Source organism: Phacochoerus africanus, chromosome 13, assembly GCF_016906955.1.
Source record: "Phacochoerus africanus isolate WHEZ1 chromosome 13, ROS_Pafr_v1, whole genome shotgun sequence".
In the NCBI taxonomy this organism is placed as follows: domain Eukaryota; kingdom Metazoa; phylum Chordata; class Mammalia; order Artiodactyla; family Suidae; genus Phacochoerus; species Phacochoerus africanus.
The window spans coordinates 77,099,414-77,115,694 of record NC_062556.1 but is presented as its reverse complement, the minus strand read 5'-3'; the positions used below and the strand labels follow the sequence as shown (position 1 = coordinate 77,115,694).

Below are 16,281 nucleotides of genomic sequence, written 5' to 3'. Positions count from 1 at the left end.
CAAATGAGCTGGAAATGCCAAATGTGAGGGTGAGAGCCTCGGAGGCACACGACGCCTCTACACCCCATCACGCACCTTTTAAAGCCTCGTGGCGAAGGCTTGAAACTGTTCAGGAAAATGACGGCACCAGCAAGGAGCGCGACAAGAACGGGGACCGTTCCACACATCCATACAGAAACGAAAGAACGCTACAAAACACACAGAAAACCGGAGAAAACGCAGCGGAGCGTCACTGGTGGTCCTGGCGCGGGGCGGGTGAGGGCGGGAGCCCTCCGCGGGGCCGTCGAGCTACGCAGCGCTGAGCCCCACGGACGCTCAGAGGACAAGCGCTTCTCCAGGAACACTGCTGGGTGGCTACTCACCACGTTGTAATAGCTTTTGTTAATGGCAGTCGTGTCGAATCCTTTGGGCGGGCTCTTCAAGGTCCCCGACTTGGGTGACACGGGCTTTTCTGAAACAAGACGTAAGGCAGTTTACGGCACCATCCGAGGGACAGCCGAGGCGGCCCCGCACGGCCCCGGCTCTGGCCCCCAATTCAGCCACCACCCCGAGGGCGGCAGGACGAAGCCTGCGGCCCAGCTCCTCCCCACCCACGTCAGCCCCCTGGGAGCAGAGGCCCTCCAGCCGCCTCCCCGGCCACTCCTCTAGCTCCGGCTGAAAACCTGAGGCCACCCACCTCATCTGTAAGCGACACGCACAGCTCTGGCATGCAGCACGCGTGAAAAATCACGACAGAATCCGAGAGAACACTGGCAGACACGGAACAACATTAAGACATCAAGAGCCACAGTCCGGACTGTATAGACGGCTCCAGCGCACTCAGAAGGGAAGGCCCTCTAAACAAACAGGGTCTGGCTCAAGGGACAGCCACAGGAGAGGACAAGTCACCCCAAGAAGGGCAACAACAGAAGAAAACATGCTGCCTTAAGAACCTCCGTATCAGGGACAACAAGGCAGGTCACAATCACTGCAAGGGTGCCCGTCCTGGCACAGCAGGAACCAAGGGGACGCAATGCGAGCCCTGGCCTCACCCAGTGGGTTAAGGATCTGGCGTTGCTCTGGCTGTGGTGCAGGCCGGCAGCTACAGTTCTGATTGGACCCCTAGCCTGGGAACCTCCATATGCCGAGGGTGCGGCCCCAAAAAGCAAAAAAAATAAAAAGACAGAAAGATTTATCATCACATGGCCTTCAGCCAACATCGCTCCAGAGACATTTATTCAGAAAAGACACTAAAGAGGCACCTGCCAACTGACACCAGGGCTCTTAAGATACGTGTCTGTCTTTGGTCCTGTGGGTGTGTCTGTCTGTCTTTGGTCCTGGGGGGTGGGTGTGCGTCTGTCTGTCTTTGGTCCTGGGGGGTGGGTGTGTGTCTGTCTGTCTTTGGTCCTGGGGGGTGGGTGTGTGTCTGTCTGTCTTTGGTCCTGGGGGGTGGGGTGCGTCTGTCTGTCTTTGGTCCTGGGGGGTGGGTGTGTGTCTGTCTGTCTTTGGTCCTGGGGGGTGGGTGCGTCTGTCTGTCTTTGGTCCTGGGGGGTGGGTGCGTCTGTCTGTCTTTGGTCCTGGGGGGTGGGTGCGTCTGTCTGTCTTTGGTCCTGGGGGGTGGGTGTGTCTGCCTCAGGTCCAGGCTCCAGGAACAGTCACCAGCAGTGGTGTAGGGCAACCAGAACCACAGGACTCCTGGGCTCTGTGCCTCTAGTGCTTCTACCAAAGAAAGCTTTGCAGTGTTGACACAGCATCACACAGGTGAAGCCATGACCATTCCCAACAAAGGAAATGAACAGGCAAGACATTAGAAAATACTCAGCCTTCCTAGCATCCTAAGAAAAACAAGACACTCTCTGGCCCATCCAACAGCTAAAAATAGATGCCACTCCCCGTGATGCGGTGGGGACACGGTGAGGATGGAACAGAGCACCTTCCGAGCCTGCGGATGAGGGACGTCCCCTTGTCTTGCAGTAAACATTAAAAAGCGTTTCACCTCAGAGATCTAAAGGACCCCCCCCACCCCCCCCCACCCCCCAGCACACAAAGTAAAGGAGATGCACTTAGTGCTGGGGGCACTGGGAGCCGCCACCAGTGCAGCACAAGGCAGCCCGGGGCTCCTGGTGACCTACAGGGCTGCAAAAAGAAGTCTACTGACCTATGTCCACCAGCCCAGAGAAGCAGCAGGAGGTATGCTGGCCACTCAAGGATGGGGACGTGGCCCGTGAGTCGCCAAGCCCTAGCCTGAAGGCCACCCCCCGCCCCCCATCTGCCGTGGGCGAGAAAGCTCTCTGGGAGCCCTGAGGAAGCCAATGTCACCCCTCTCTGTGGGAATACTTCTCAACCCCAGGGCAGAGGTACCCACCAAACGACCATCCCCCCAAGAACAAGTCATCAAACCTAAGGCATGAGGAGCTGAACCACCAAGACGGTGTCAAGAGAAAACACAGGAGGGGGCGGACCCACGGCGGGGAAAGGACAGCCTCAGCCCCCGAGGTGTGGTCCCGGGGGCTCCAGGTGCCTAGAGAGACACTGGGCCTGTAACGAGAACACAGACACCAGCAGCAGGGCCCTTGGAAGAGGGCAACCGCCTCTAGGACGGCCAACCACAGTCACAAAGTGAAGCTCTCGGTGGACAGGCTCAGGTGTCTGGTGGCAGCGCAGGGACCGGGAGGACTGCGGGGTGGACTCCAGGGAGGGCGGCCCAGGGCAGCAGCGGAACGGGGACTGAGAGCCACAGCGGGGCAGCCCAACGGGACATTCGGGAGAAACAAAGGCAGCGGGCGGGCACGTCCCATTCCAGAAATGACGAGCTCTGTGGCCTGGACGAAAGCAGCGCACCAAGTCCACACATCAGAGCCCACCCCTCCCCAACCCAGCGTGCACACACACACATGCACATGTGCACACGCACACATGCACACACACGCACATGCACACACAGGGCGGCGCCTCGGCAGCTCGGGAGGCAAAAGCAACCCCGAACCAGCAACTTCCCGATTCAACGGTCACAGGTTTTCTCCCGCCTCTTTTGGGAACAGCAAGAGCTCTCGTCACTCATTGTTGTCCGGTTCTGTCAAAGAGCGTCCCAGCCCTGCTGTGTGTCCCCTGGCCGCCCTGCCACCACGCTGTGCGGCACTGACCCCATGGAGCCCACACCGACCCTGTGGCCTGGTGCCTTCCGTGCTGTTCCGCCCTGGGCACAGCGCGCACCGCCACCCCCGCTCCCCTGTCCGGTTCCCGCTGTCCCCAGCCTGTGACGCCCAGCGCTGGTCACCTCCCGCCTGCTCTCCGCAGGACTCAGGCCCACGGTCCCCGGTCCCCGGTCCCCAGTGCACCTTCCTATCAGGTTTCCACAGTCAAACAGCTTCCCGTCCTTTCAGCGACACCTTGCAATTGTTCCCACTCCTGAGCCTTTGTCTGCACGTGTTACCCCCGTCCCTCCCGCCCCGTTTTACCCATAACCGTCCTAGAGACAGTCACGGATGTACACATACGAGCAGACACAACACCCACACCCCCACCCCCGCCCCCACCCCCACACTCTCACTCAGCCGCAGCAGCTGCCGACGCGGAGTTGCTCTTACACCCCTTCTTCCTTTCTGGAAGCATCTCACAGCAAGTCCCACCAACACCCCCAGGCCTGAAGCACCTGCGGCCTCGCCCGGGGCCCCGCCCCCTCCTCGCCACCCTCTCCAGGCGGAAGTGGAAGTGGAGAGATGGCACCCCACGAGCACCTGCCCCTCAAGAGACGACAGGAGGCAGGTCGCAGACGGCCCCTTCCACACCCCCGCCCGCCTGCCCTCCCTCCCTCCCTCGGCCACCCGCCTCCCCTGCAGGACGCTGGCCTTGGGCAGCCTTAGCCAAGCCCCACGTGAAGACAAATTCGAGGGGGGAGGAGAGGGAGGGAGGGAGAGAGGGAGAGAAGGAGGGGCGAGGGGATGGAGAGAGAGAGAGAGAGAGAGAGGGGAGAGAGGGAGGGAGGGAGAGAGGGAGAGAGAGAGAGAGCGAGGGAGAGAGAGGGAGGGAGGAGGGAGGGAGGGAGGGAGAGAAGAGGGGGAGAGAGAGGGAGGGGAGAGAGGGAGGGAGGGAGGGGGGGAGGGAGGAGAGAGGGAGAGAAGCGGAGCGGGAGAGAGACGGGAGAGAGAGGAGAGAGAAGAGGGAGGAGGAGAGATGGAGAGGAGAGAGGAGGGAGGGGGGAGGGGGAGCGAGGGGGGGGAGGGAGAGAGAGAGAGGGAGGGAGGGGGAGAGGGGGGGAGAGGGAGGGACGAGCGGGGGGCGAGGGGGAGGGAGGGGGGAGAGGGGGGAGGGAGGGGGGAGAGGGGGGGAGAGGGAGGGAGGGAAAGAGAGGGAGAGGAGAGAGGAGGGAGGGGGGGAGAGAGAGAGAGAGAGAGGAGAGAAGGAGGGCGGGAGAAGGAGAGAAGAGAGAAGGAGAGAGGGAGAGGGGGAGGGGAGGGAGAGAGGAGAGGGAGAGGGGGAGAGAGGAGGGGGAGAGGGGAGGGAGGGAGAGAGAGGAGGGGGGGAGAGAGGAGAGAGAGGGAGGGGGGAGAGAGAGAGGAGAGAGAGAGAGAGGAGGGGAGGAGGGAGAAGGAGAGAAGAGAGAGGGGAGAGAGGGAGGAGAGGGGGGGAGGAGGGAGAGGGAGGGGGGGGGAGAGGAGGAGGGGGAGAGGGAGAGGGAGGGAGGGGGGAGGAGGAGGAAGAGCAGGGAGGAGGGAGGGGGAGAGGGAGAGGAGAGGGAGAGAGGGAGGGAGAGGGAGGGGGGGAGAGGGAGGGAGGAGGGGGGAGAGAGGGAGGGAGAGGGAGGGAGGGAGGGGGAGAGAGAGGGGGGAGGGGGGAGAGAGGGGAGGGGCGAGGGAGGGAGGGAGAAGGAGAGAGAGAGAGGGGGGAGGGAGGGGGAGAGAGAGGAGAGAGAGAGGGAGAGGGGGAGGGAGGGAGGGAGAAGAGGAGAGAGGAGAGAGAGAGAGAGAGAGGGAGGGAGGGAGGGAGGGAGAAGGGGGGGACGCCACAACCGCACTCGTGAAAGCCGCCGTCTCCGCCCCAGCCTCCTGTCCATACATTCGCGTCACCGCATGGAGTGGGGACCGCTGACACGCGTGTTGGGAAGCCGGTCACCGCCCCAAGCGACGCCACGCAGGACGGCACGCACACTCCACAGAGGCCGTGTGCTGGGTGTGACACAACTTTCACATCCAGAGCCGGGGCTTTAGGGGGAACGTTCACGTCCACAGGTACGAATCCCACCTGAGCAGAAATGAAAGCTGTGCCAAGGACCACTGCCTCTCTGAGAATGAGATAAGCCTCTGAAATCCCTGCTTACGTCAGTAAGACAATGTCACATCGTTGCAAAAAAACAGAGGAAAGCGATGCAATTCAGAATACTAGTGCTGGGGCGTTCCTGTCATGGCTCAGTGGTTAACGAACCCGACTAGTATCCACGAGGACGCAGGTTCGATCCCTGGCCTCATTCAGTGGGTTGAGGAGCCAGCGCTGCCGTGAGCTGTGGTGTAGGTCGCAAACTCAGCTTCAGATCCCGCGTTGCTGTGGCTCTGGTGGAGGCCGGCGGCTACAGCTCCGACTGGACCCCTAGCCTGGGAACCTCCATGTGCTGCGGCCCTAGACAAGACAACAAGGCAAAAATAAAATAAAATACGAGCATTGGGGCAAAGGAAACCACGGGAACTACTCAACAGCACATGCCTGGCAACAGACCCACGTAAAAAATTAAAGACACTGGCATGAGAGGGCCACCTCCAAGGCCGGACACCCGCCGCGAAAGGGCCCCGTGCCTGCCTCCTACGGAAGGGGCACCACTAAGATGAAACACTCCTCCTCGAGGACGGAAGGCAGTAGAGGGAGGCTCTGCAAGAAACGGCTCACATCAGGACCGAGGAAGAGGCTCACCTGTGGCCGCGGAGCCCTCTCCCCCGTGCCACCTCCGGACAGAAAGATCCGGAAAGGAAGGGGCCCTGTCCAGCCCGAGAGCCGCCCCCCGCCCCCCAGCCGCCGGCCGCCTACCGCTGGGCTTGATCTCGCGCACGTAGTTGCTGGGGAACCAGCCGGTCCTGCCGTCGAGCGTGCCCTCCCACCAGCCGCCCTCCTCCACTCGCGTGACGTGGATGACGTCCCCTCGGGCGAAGGAGAGCTCGTCCTCGTTGGTCTGCTGGAAGTTGAACTTGGCTCTCACCACCAGCTGACTGCTGCTGTTATCGCTCATGTCCTACGAGGGCGAGAAGGGGAGGGACGCCGCGTGAGGAAGGCGGCCACGCTGCCGCCCCCGGACCCCACGCTGCGAAGGCGGCGGGACTGCCCGGCTCCGCCCGCTGGGCGCCACCACCCCCAGCCCCGGCCCCAGGCCCGGAGGCGACCCTCCCAACAGCTTGAGAGGTCCCGTTCCTGCCAGTGCTGTGTCCACACACACACAGACACGCTTTCACACACGCTCATATAGAATATCGCGCTACACACACTTCCCCACCATCGGCAACAACTTCCTGCACGGGGTCATTTTTCCAGCAGACCTGGGGACTTCAGTCTTAACGAGCTGCGTCACACTTCACGGGACAGCACTGCCTCAGGCACCAAGCCAATTCTCCGCTACGAGATCTAGGCTGCTTAGGACTGTCTGCACGTCGTCTTTGAAGATCTCTGTACGTAAGCTGATGCATTAAATTCAGCCCAGAGGACATGGATGCCACGTTTTAAATCTTAACACCCACTTCCAAGCTCCCCTCCGAAAAGGACCTACCGACCCGCACGAGGCGACGTTCCCGCCAGCGCTAAGGGTTCCCACTGCTCCAGGCGCTAACGCTGGATACTGCCAACCATCTTTATTTTTGCCAAGCTGATGGAAAGAAACGGTGCCTCGTTTTCATCTACCATCTTTCTCAGAGACCTACCCTAACTGCAGATCTCTGACAAGTGGGAAGAGAAAGGGAGACAGGCTAGACTGGTGCTGGAGGTCTGCCACTTGGAACTGCCAAAAGGGGTCCACAAATAAAAATCCCCAAGAAAAGCCTCCTGGTCAAAGGGGACGGGAAAAGGGCAGCGGGCAGAGTCACATACCCAGGGACAGCACACGAGCCACTCAGCCGGCACCCAGGTGTCCCAGGGGACCGGAGAGGGGGTCCCGCGCCCCACCAGGCACTGGTGCTCCGTCAGCACCAGCAACCTTGGCAAAGATTAGGCATGGAGTCTGGCGTCCACTCACCCCAGGCGGCAGCAGGCAGCCCCATCCACCACATCGACCTCCGCTGCCCTCAGGAGGAGCCAGGCCCAGCATCTCCCTGACCCCTGTCCGGAAGCAGTGTCAGGGGTCCAGCAGGAACCCTGGGGACAGCAGGTCAATGAGTCTGACCAGACACCCCTGCAAGGAAACTAAGCTGTCACTAGAAGCACAGCCTTCCAACCTAGGCTGCACAAAACCAAGTCAGTGGGGGCTCTGCCTGCTACGATGCAAGACTGAAGCAGGGTCCAGCATCTGCCCAGGCGCCAAGAGCAGACTCAACACAACCCTCGTTCCAAGAACAAGGAGATCAGAGACGGACTGAGTAAAGACGCAAATCGCAACACTGGGATGAAGCACTCTCAAAACAGCTGGACAAAACAGACAATTTCAGAAATGAAACAGACCTTACAAAATTTCCTCAACCTGACAGAGCGAAAAAGCACAAGCGCCCCAGGGGCTTGTGGAAAATGACAAAGACCTGAGATAGGAACTGCCAACGTCTCAGAGGAGAAGGAGGGCAGCACTAAAGAGGCATCTAAGAAATACAGCTGAACCATGTCACTTATGTCCCCAAAGTGACAAAAGACACAAATACACAGAGTCAAGAAGCTGAGTGAGCCCCAAACAGGACAAGCCTGAAGAAATCTGGACCAAGCCCCGTCGTAACTTCAGAAAATAAAAAAGACACCTTGCAGGCATGCCAGACCCGCAAGCCCTGATCCGCCCCTGCACGAGAAGTTAGTGTACGAGAGTCCCCTTCACAGCAGGGAGAGGAACCAAGAAAAACACGAGCACAACAGCAAAAGCAGCGCAGGAGACTGACCCAGGGCAGAGGGAGTCTGCAGGGCAGTGACGAAAGGCGTCTCCGAGGCGGCAGCTGGCACAGCCTGGCTGGCAACCAAAGGACCCTCCTGTGGAGCAGAGGGTCCAAGGGAATGCCCCAGGGAGAGGAAATCAAAACCTCCGGCCCCGCTGAATGTCCAAGAAGACTCTTTCCTAAAAGGCAAAAGGCCAGGACTGCCACCTGCAAAAGGGGCAGAGAAGACGCAACGGGCCACAGACGTCGCTGGGAAGGAAGAACAGTCCCAGACCCGCCATGGCCCCGCCAGATTCCGGGTTGTGAGGGTGCTGTACCAACAGCCGCCTGACGCGGCCGCGACAGGGCTCAGCCACAAGCGAGGGGCCCAGGAGCACTCACGCAGGTAAGTGAAAGCTGGGGGCAGAGGAAGAGCCTGGTCCCCACTTCCTCGGTGGGCAAGCCAGTGATGACACTTCAAAAAACACACACACAAGCTTTACAGAAGGCATTGTATTTGAAGACACATATGCAAGTACCTAAAGAATCGACAGAAAAATGGTCGTCTCATCTTTTTTTCCTAATAGCAAGTCTTGGAGAATTACCCAGTTTAAATTTTCTTTAAACTAGGTAAAAACAAAAAGATAAAATGACAAAGCACAAACACTGCTCAAGCAGGACATCAAAAAGAAGAGCTGATATAATTACTAAACTATTTCATGCATGTTTACCTACTCACGCATGTCTCTGCACACCATCACAAATCCTAAGGTTTACTGAATGATTCAAATTAACACACGAAATATTTACGCAATTCCTTAAGCATTTAATAATCCGGACAGTCAATAAAGAACTCTCCTCCACAGGCGGCACGAGCCCTCTGGCTGGCTTCTGCCCCCTCGGGCTCGGGGTGGCTGGACCACAGCTCGGGCCCGTGTCGGGAGAAGCGTGACGCGCTCACAGGCTGGGTCGGGTTCTCTCCTGCAAGCCACGATCCCCTCCGCCATCCGCCCTGGTCTCCGATACATCCTCCTTTCGGGGCCGATCCGGCGACAGATCCAGCATCAAAACTCAACACGGAACAAACAAGGGCGCAGAGCAGCCCCTGGGGTCGCCCTGCCCGGGAGCCCGCTGCCGGCCGGCCTGCCCTCCACGGTCGGTGACCTGGTCAGGACGTGGTGGAGGAGGGAAGGCAGAGGGCAGACACCCCGCTGCAGGAAGGGCAGGGTGGGGAGCATCCGAGGAGAGGGGGGGAAGGCAGGGACAGCCGGTCCAGACCCCTTAGTCTTTGATTCCACAAACCCTGTCTGTGGGCACGACCACACCGAAGGCCATGCAGAGGTAGCAGAGGCAGGTCAAGGGCACAGACGCATGCTCGGCCCCACGGGGCGCTCCCTGCGCTGCTGCTGCATCACGCGAAGCCGGAGGTTGATTCAGTCACCAGCCGATCACTGACTGTGGATTCTTCCCTCCCCTTCTTTGAAAGCTCGCCTGAAACTCCAGCCAGTCATCCGTCTGGGCCGTCCACGCCCTCCTGAAACACGAGGTGCTAAGCCCGTGCTGTGGAATCCCGCTTACACCAAATGCCCAAGGCACCGGGTGCATCTCGCCGTTAGAGATGCAGGCGGCAGACGCCACAAAGGCAGCTTTCACAGGAATGCGTGGAGGCCAAAAATTAATCAAGCCATCCCCGCCCTCGAAGCACATAGGTAACGTACATGATGGCAGGAAAGTGGCCAGGAAGTGACCCCCAGACAGGGCGCCCGTACGCCGTCCTCTGGCACTGCGATCCTAACAGGCCGACGGGCATGGCCCATCGGTGCCCGTGCCCCGTGACTGCAGCACACATTTATTTTAGCCACTGTCCTGAACCATCCGAATAATCCAAAACCAGGGTATCCTGAAGTGTTATCTTCACACAAACCCCACCCTCTCCTCCGTCCCCCAACAGCACCTCTAATCTCGGGCACAGAACGAGAAACCCTTGGCGGGGAGTGAGAGCCCCAATCCCTGCTCTAACCGTTACTGCTGCCCAGTCCCGGGACCTTGGTAAACATCCCGACTTCTCTAAGCTTCCGTTCCCTTACAAGGTATTTCATCAAACACAAGGGGCCAGAGGTCAGACAGCGCCCCGTGACTCTACATCCCACCGACAGTGGCATTTATGACACACCTCCGACAGTAAGACACGTGCTGCCTTCACGCTAATTTTTTTTAATCTCAACGTCTTAGAACGGATGAAACAGGGCAGTTAAAGCAGCACAGTATCTTCCATGCCCCTCTTACAGAGAAACCGCAAACACTCAACCGGAGCGTGTATGACACCCTCTGATACGCCGTCCTGCCTGCCTCCGGGATGCCTCTGGGTTACTCAGCAGCCTGTGGCCACCCAGGCCCAGGAGGCAGGGGCCACAAGGAGAAGAAACTCTTCCAGGGCCGAGTCAGGTCTCCTCTAAACGGAGGGCGACAGGAGCGAGGAACTCCCACGTCAGGGGCCAAGTCTCTGTGGGAGTCGCAGACGGGGCTGAAGGCAGAGCAGGGCGAGGAAATCCAGAGGCCTCCGCTGACCGCAGTGGAGACTAAGAAGGGACACGAGGAGTTCCCGTCGTGGCGCAGTGGTTGACGAACCCGACTAGGAACGATGAGGTTGCGGGTTCGATCCCTGCCCTCGCTCAGTGGGTTAACGATCCGGCGTTGCCGTGAGCTGTGGTGTAGGTTGCAGATGCGGCTCGGATCCCGCGTTGCTGTGGCTCTGGCGTGGGCCAGTGGCTACAGCTCCGATTGGACCCCTAGCCTAGGAATCTCCGTATGCCACGGGAGCGGCCCAAGAAATAGCAAAAAGACAAAAAAAAAAAAAAGGGACACGAGAGAAAGCAGGAATGGGCTCCCAGGCTGACTTGGCTCTGAAAGCTGGGGAGAGGCACGTCCCTGAGCTCAGGGCCACTGCGCGAGCTCAACCGAGCACAGGCATCGGAACGGGAGTGCCAAGAAACCACCCCGGGAGCTCCCGAGCGGCACAAGGGGTTAAGGATCTGGCACTGTCACTACAGCGGTTTGGGTCCCTGCTGTGGCACAGGTTTGATCCCTCATCTGGGAACTTCCATAGGCCACGGGCAGGGCCAGAAAAAAAAAGAAACCACCCCAAGAAGGGAAGGACCAGGAAGAAACAGGCAAGCCCAAGAGAGAAGTTCAAACTCCCACTCGGGTGCAATCGGAGCACCACGGGTCCAACCCTGCCTCCGTCACGAGGCGGCATGTCCGTCCTGGGACAGAGCACGGTGGGGTCACAGCCACTGGCACCAGGTCCCTGCGAGCAGGGACCCACAGCAGCCGCCACGCAGACATGGCTCCCCTAAGGGGCAGAGCCTTGCTCCGGGCGGCAGTGCCTCACCCAACTGCCAAGCCCACATTGACTTTAATGAGATCTTCATTTAATGACAAAACCCGTGTCCAACCATCTACAAGCCGCCTTTTAGCTGAATTTTTGAATTATGGAGAATTTCAAGCACAAAGTAGAGGGATGGGTGAAGCTTCCGCGAGCAGAGATAGATCATAGTAAGTGTAAGATTGGTGCTGGATGAGCAAGAGGAATTTATTTTTTCATTTTTTTATTTATTTTTTGCTGTTTTCTTTAGGGCTGCACCTGCAGCACACGCAAGTTCCCAGGCTAGGGGTCGACTCAGAGCTGCAGCTGCCGGCCTGCACCACAGCCACAGCCTCGCCGGGTCCGAGCTGTGTCTGCTCGATACTCCCTCTGTGGTAAAGCAGAAAACGTGGTCCCTCGGGACTCGAAAAGGGACGGCCCTCGTCAGGCTGACGTTACAAGCTCCCCGGTTCTCTCACGTAAAATGACTCACTAACACGCCGCACGAAGCCTCGGCAGCACTGGCTGGTCAGGCTACGGGCCAGGCCGCCAGCGGCTCCGGACCCCAGGAGCCGCCCGCCCCGCGGGGGTGCGCAGCCCACTCTCTTCCTCCGCAGCCTCCCGCCGACGGACACGCAGACGCGTCTTCATTTCCGGGCGGCCCAGGAACTTCGTCTGCAGGAAGATGCTCGGGTGCCGTTCACCTCAAGGGCCCCAGCTCAGCCCAGCGGGCCCGCCCGCGGCACCCGGCTCCGGGCAGAGGGCAGCCCAAGCCGCCTGCAGGTTCTGCATCAGCCACGTGCTGCACACGCGGTTCTGATCCCGCCCTCTGCGCACGCACGCAGAGCAGGTAAGAAGACGCTGTGCCAGCGGCATTTTCAAGCACCTCTCCAGACAAAGACTCACGCATCTTAAAACACAAGCTCCAAAACCCATCCCATCATGAAGCGGGACGCGGGGCTAAGGGGAGGACGGGCAACCGTCCGACCTGAGGAAAGGAGCCAAGGCAGACACCCTCCCGTCCCGGGGACCCTCCAGAGAGGCGGGTGCGCCCCTCCGGACACGCGCCCGCTTCCCCAACACACTCCAGTCTCAGGCACCCACCCGCCCACTTACCAAACTGCGGTACTGGCCCTGGAACAGTTTTGAAGTCCGAGCGTGCGAAGGCTGGGATCCCAGGGAGTCAAAAGACTTGATGCGGTGAGACGAGGGCCGGGCGCACACGGAGTCGCTCCCCAGGCCGATGTCTGCAAGGGGGGCACAGTCAAGAGAGCGGCTGAGACGCCCGCGCCGCCCGGCGGCCCCGCGCAGGAGACCAGGGGCAGGTCCCCCGCCGCGGACCCACCGGCACGGCCCCAGGCGCCTTCCAGAAATTAACTGCACGGAACTAGTCATCTGCTCTTCGCGAACCAAGGTGCTATGAGTCTCTAAAAGCATTTGTGGCTGTTTTTAATACTCCTCCTTCACCTGGGAAAAAAACGAAGCCTCTCCTACACACTTACTCAGGAGGTCGCCACAAGGCATGTCCCACCACGTCCCTGGCCCCCGACCCTCTGGGACCGCACTGCCCACGATAAGCAGCAAGCGGGACTTTGCAAAGAAGGAAAGGACTCTTGCCTAAACCAGTCAGGGAGCCGGGCACTGTGCCGCCAGAGCCCTTCTGAGGACGACGCCTCCGCTCAGCACAAGGACGGCCACGCTTGCCTCTCGCACTGAGCTGCTGCAAGGACCAGGGCAACGGCACCCAAGGCTCAGGTCTGCCTCTGGAGCCTCCTCGGGATAACACGCAACCCTAACGGGGACGGGCCGACAGCATGGACGGGTCAGCAACCTGCTCGGCAGAAGTGGTGTGATTTTTTTAAAATGAGGCCAGGAGAGCTTCCTCGGGAAAGCACTGTTCTGAGATGCGCACGTGCTGAGCAATTTCCTAAAGCTACACGGGGGCTTCTATAAAAAGCCCCTCAAACTGGGGGTCTCCAGGCCCCCTTTTTCTGGCAGATGTGTTTGGACTAGCTCAGGCGGTGCCTTGCTACCCACACCTCAAAGTCTGAGGGCCGCCAGGGAACCTGGGACTCCCAGCTGTTGTCAACCACCCGGGCCGCGGGGTCTGCAGTCCCCGCCTGGCCCAGAGCTGAGCAGGCTCCTCCCGCGCAGAGGAGCCGCTGCCCTCAGCTTCCCTCCCTGCTCCACACTGACCCCAAACCAGCTCTACTTCTCAGTCTTGAATCCCTGCCAGGGCAGCTCCACAAGGCCCTGCGATTCTCAGGCCCTGCTTGGTGCTGCAGCGACAGCCGCGGTGCCTTCGACCACAGTGTGCCCAAGGCCGGGCAATGACAGGCAGAGACCAGCTCCCAAAGGACACCTGCGGACGCTGCCCCAGCGCTGCCTGCCGAGTCCAGGATGGATGAGCACAAGGCAAGTCTCCCCAGGCCCGCCTTCCCTCCTACCAGTCTCCCCCGTCCTAGTAAAAGCTGAGGATGTGTCCAGGGAACACAGGTGGCTTCCCTTAAGTGTCAGGAGTGGAGGGACTCGAGAAGGCCCTCAGGCCCTGGGAGCAACAGCCACCCGGTCGCACACTCGAGTCAGCCACTTAGAGCTGAAATCGAGCAGGAGTTAAAACATACAAAAGCAAAAACTTCTCTACCTGACACGGCTTAAACATTTTATTTAAAAGCCAAAGAGAAAAGGACCAAGTTCACTTCAGGACTTTGCAACAGGTCTTTGACGAGTCCAGCACATCACGCCCCATGCCCAGCGCGCCTGGTGGCATCGAGAACGCAGGAGAAATCCTTCTGCATCGGGGGGTGAGAGCGACATGGCCTGGGCCCAGGAGGTACAGCTCCCAGCCTCACCTGCACATATCACCTGTCACCTGCAACGTTTCCACCTCTTCACGGAGCGTTCCGAGAACCAGAGCACTGCGCAAGGCCGCCCTGTCGCTCCCTCCTCTCACCCGACCCCTTCTCTAACTGGCATCCAGGCTCAGAGGAGACCTGCTGCCCCCAGCACCTCGGGTGGGGTCCAGGCGGACGGACCCACAAGTGCGGACGGACCCACAAGTGCGAGCACAGCAGCGCCACAGCCCGCGTCCAACTCCGCAGATGGCGGGGTGGTGAGGACGTGCCCCGGCTGCACCCTGTGCCCCACGTGGCTTTTCTCGTATTAAATCCGGTCACCGAGTGTAAACGCCTCTATCTCTGCGTCACCCTTGCTGGCACCTAACGGCCTTCTTCCTTACCACTGCTCTGTCCCCATTAAAGCTGTCACTTTACCACGCAGGCCAGAGAAGGCGGCGCCCCCGCCCAGCTAACCACCTTTACAGAATGCCCAGGACCTGGTCAGGCGGCGGGACGACTGTGAGTGCCGGTGTCCGTCCTAGAGGCGCCCCCGCAGCCCCGCTCCTCTGCCCACCCCGGGTTTAGACCCCACACCTCCCTAGACCTGCCTGGCTGGGCCCTAACTGAGTGTGTCCCCCAAGGCTGGGCCCTCGAAATCCTCAGGAGAGTCCCAACCTCAAGCCCAAGGCAAGCGACAGGAACGGAGCCCGACGCAAAGCCGGGCCCAGGACAGCGGGCGGCAGCAAGGCAGCGCCCGGATGGGCCTCCCAGCTCCGGGGACGGTCCCCGCAGCCCCGACCCCACACAGGGAGGTGTGTGCACCCCACTCGAGGGCAGGCAGGAAGACGAGAAGAGACGTGGACAAGACGAACTTAAGTTCTGTGATTAAGAGACCCTCATGGTCTAAGTTCCCCTGAAACCCGCGGTAACAGTCTGTACACAGAGGAGCCACGAGTTCCTTCTTTTGGACCCACAGAGCCCCCGAGACCGAGCTTCTCAGGCTCGGGGGCAGGCAAGGCCCCCTCCGAGGAGCGCACACAGCTCCCGGGTCCCCATCGCGGTCTGGGCGCCCACCTCCGCGCGCCCCCGTCCATCAAGGTGTGACCACCTGCCCCGCGTGCCCTCGGCTCTCAGAAACCTGGCCCAGGGAGGTGTGTCCGTCAGAGGCCAATCCACTGGCCACACCGCAAAAACAGCCTCCAGACCTGCTCGCTGGAAAGGAGCTTTAATCAGCAGAAACTTAGTAAGAATAAGAACCCAGAGCAAGGTGCTCCTGGCTCCAGGACAGCCCAGGGGCACGGCCAAGAGCACGGGGCTTCTCCTCTGCAGCATTTCCGGGAGAAACCTCTCTGCTGCAGAGGGAAGGCACCGCTGCCTCCCAGCGCCCAAGAGGTCGGTTCTGTCACTGCGGAGAAATGAACGCTGCGGCAAAAGCGACAACCGACAACTGAACGCCACCCTTTTTTAAACGCTGTGATGTTCATTCTGCCTCCCTAACAGAAGAGCCAGTTTCTGCCCCTTGGTCTTCCCTCCCCTCAAGTTCAGTAAAAGAGACTTACCTGCTGTTACTTTATTCAGAGTCACTAAGGAGCTGAGGACCTTGCTGAAATTCTGCCCCTGATACAAATCGTTTGCATCAAACGTCTGAAAGGCAAAGTGAACAAGCAGAATTAGCAGAGGCTCGTGCTCGGGGCAGGACAGCGAGGTCCTCGCCGCCGCGCAGGCGGAAGACGAGCCGGTGGCCCAGGTGAGACCCAAGGGATGCGGCATACCTGGGGCTCGTCTTCCAGGTGGGCAGGAGGCCAGGGCAGATTCCCTCACAGGGCCACTAGGACCCGGGCCTGCGTCCAGTTCGTGGGCAGCACCGCCCATCCTGCCCGCCCTCCTTCGTCCCCGGAGCGCCGCTGCCCTCTGTGGGGAAGGCCCGCGGGGCAGGCTGACTGCAGGTCTCCTGCCCAATCACAGCCAACACCGATGCCGACAGCAGCAAAAGGGAAAGGCAGACATCAGAGGGACAGGAGAGCAGAAGGGGAGCCCTAGCCTCGGGCACCTCCACCCTGGGGCAGAGCACCGAGGCCAG

At 60.1% G+C, this 16,281-nt stretch overlaps 1 protein-coding gene across 7 annotated transcripts in view; it reads right to left on the bottom strand.

Moving 5' to 3' along the window:
- Positions 1 to 16,281, bottom strand: part of ARHGEF7 (Rho guanine nucleotide exchange factor 7) — a 104,527-nt gene that overhangs the window by 40,773 nt on the left and 47,473 nt on the right. For 4 of the 7 annotated variants that reach the window (XM_047756079.1, XM_047756073.1, XM_047756075.1 and 1 more), the window contains 4 exons: positions 15,761 to 15,845; positions 12,481 to 12,611; positions 5,995 to 6,196; positions 363 to 451 (listed from right to left, as the gene is read on the bottom strand). In XM_047756079.1, coding sequence (XP_047612035.1) covers positions 363 to 451; positions 5,995 to 6,196; positions 12,481 to 12,611; positions 15,761 to 15,845 — 507 coding nt within the window. Of the gene's footprint in view, positions 1 to 362; positions 452 to 5,994; positions 6,197 to 12,480; positions 12,612 to 15,760; positions 15,846 to 15,973; positions 15,993 to 16,281 lie in introns of those variants that run through there. The other 3 variants (XM_047756076.1, XM_047756077.1, XM_047756078.1) reach the window with 3 other exon arrangements.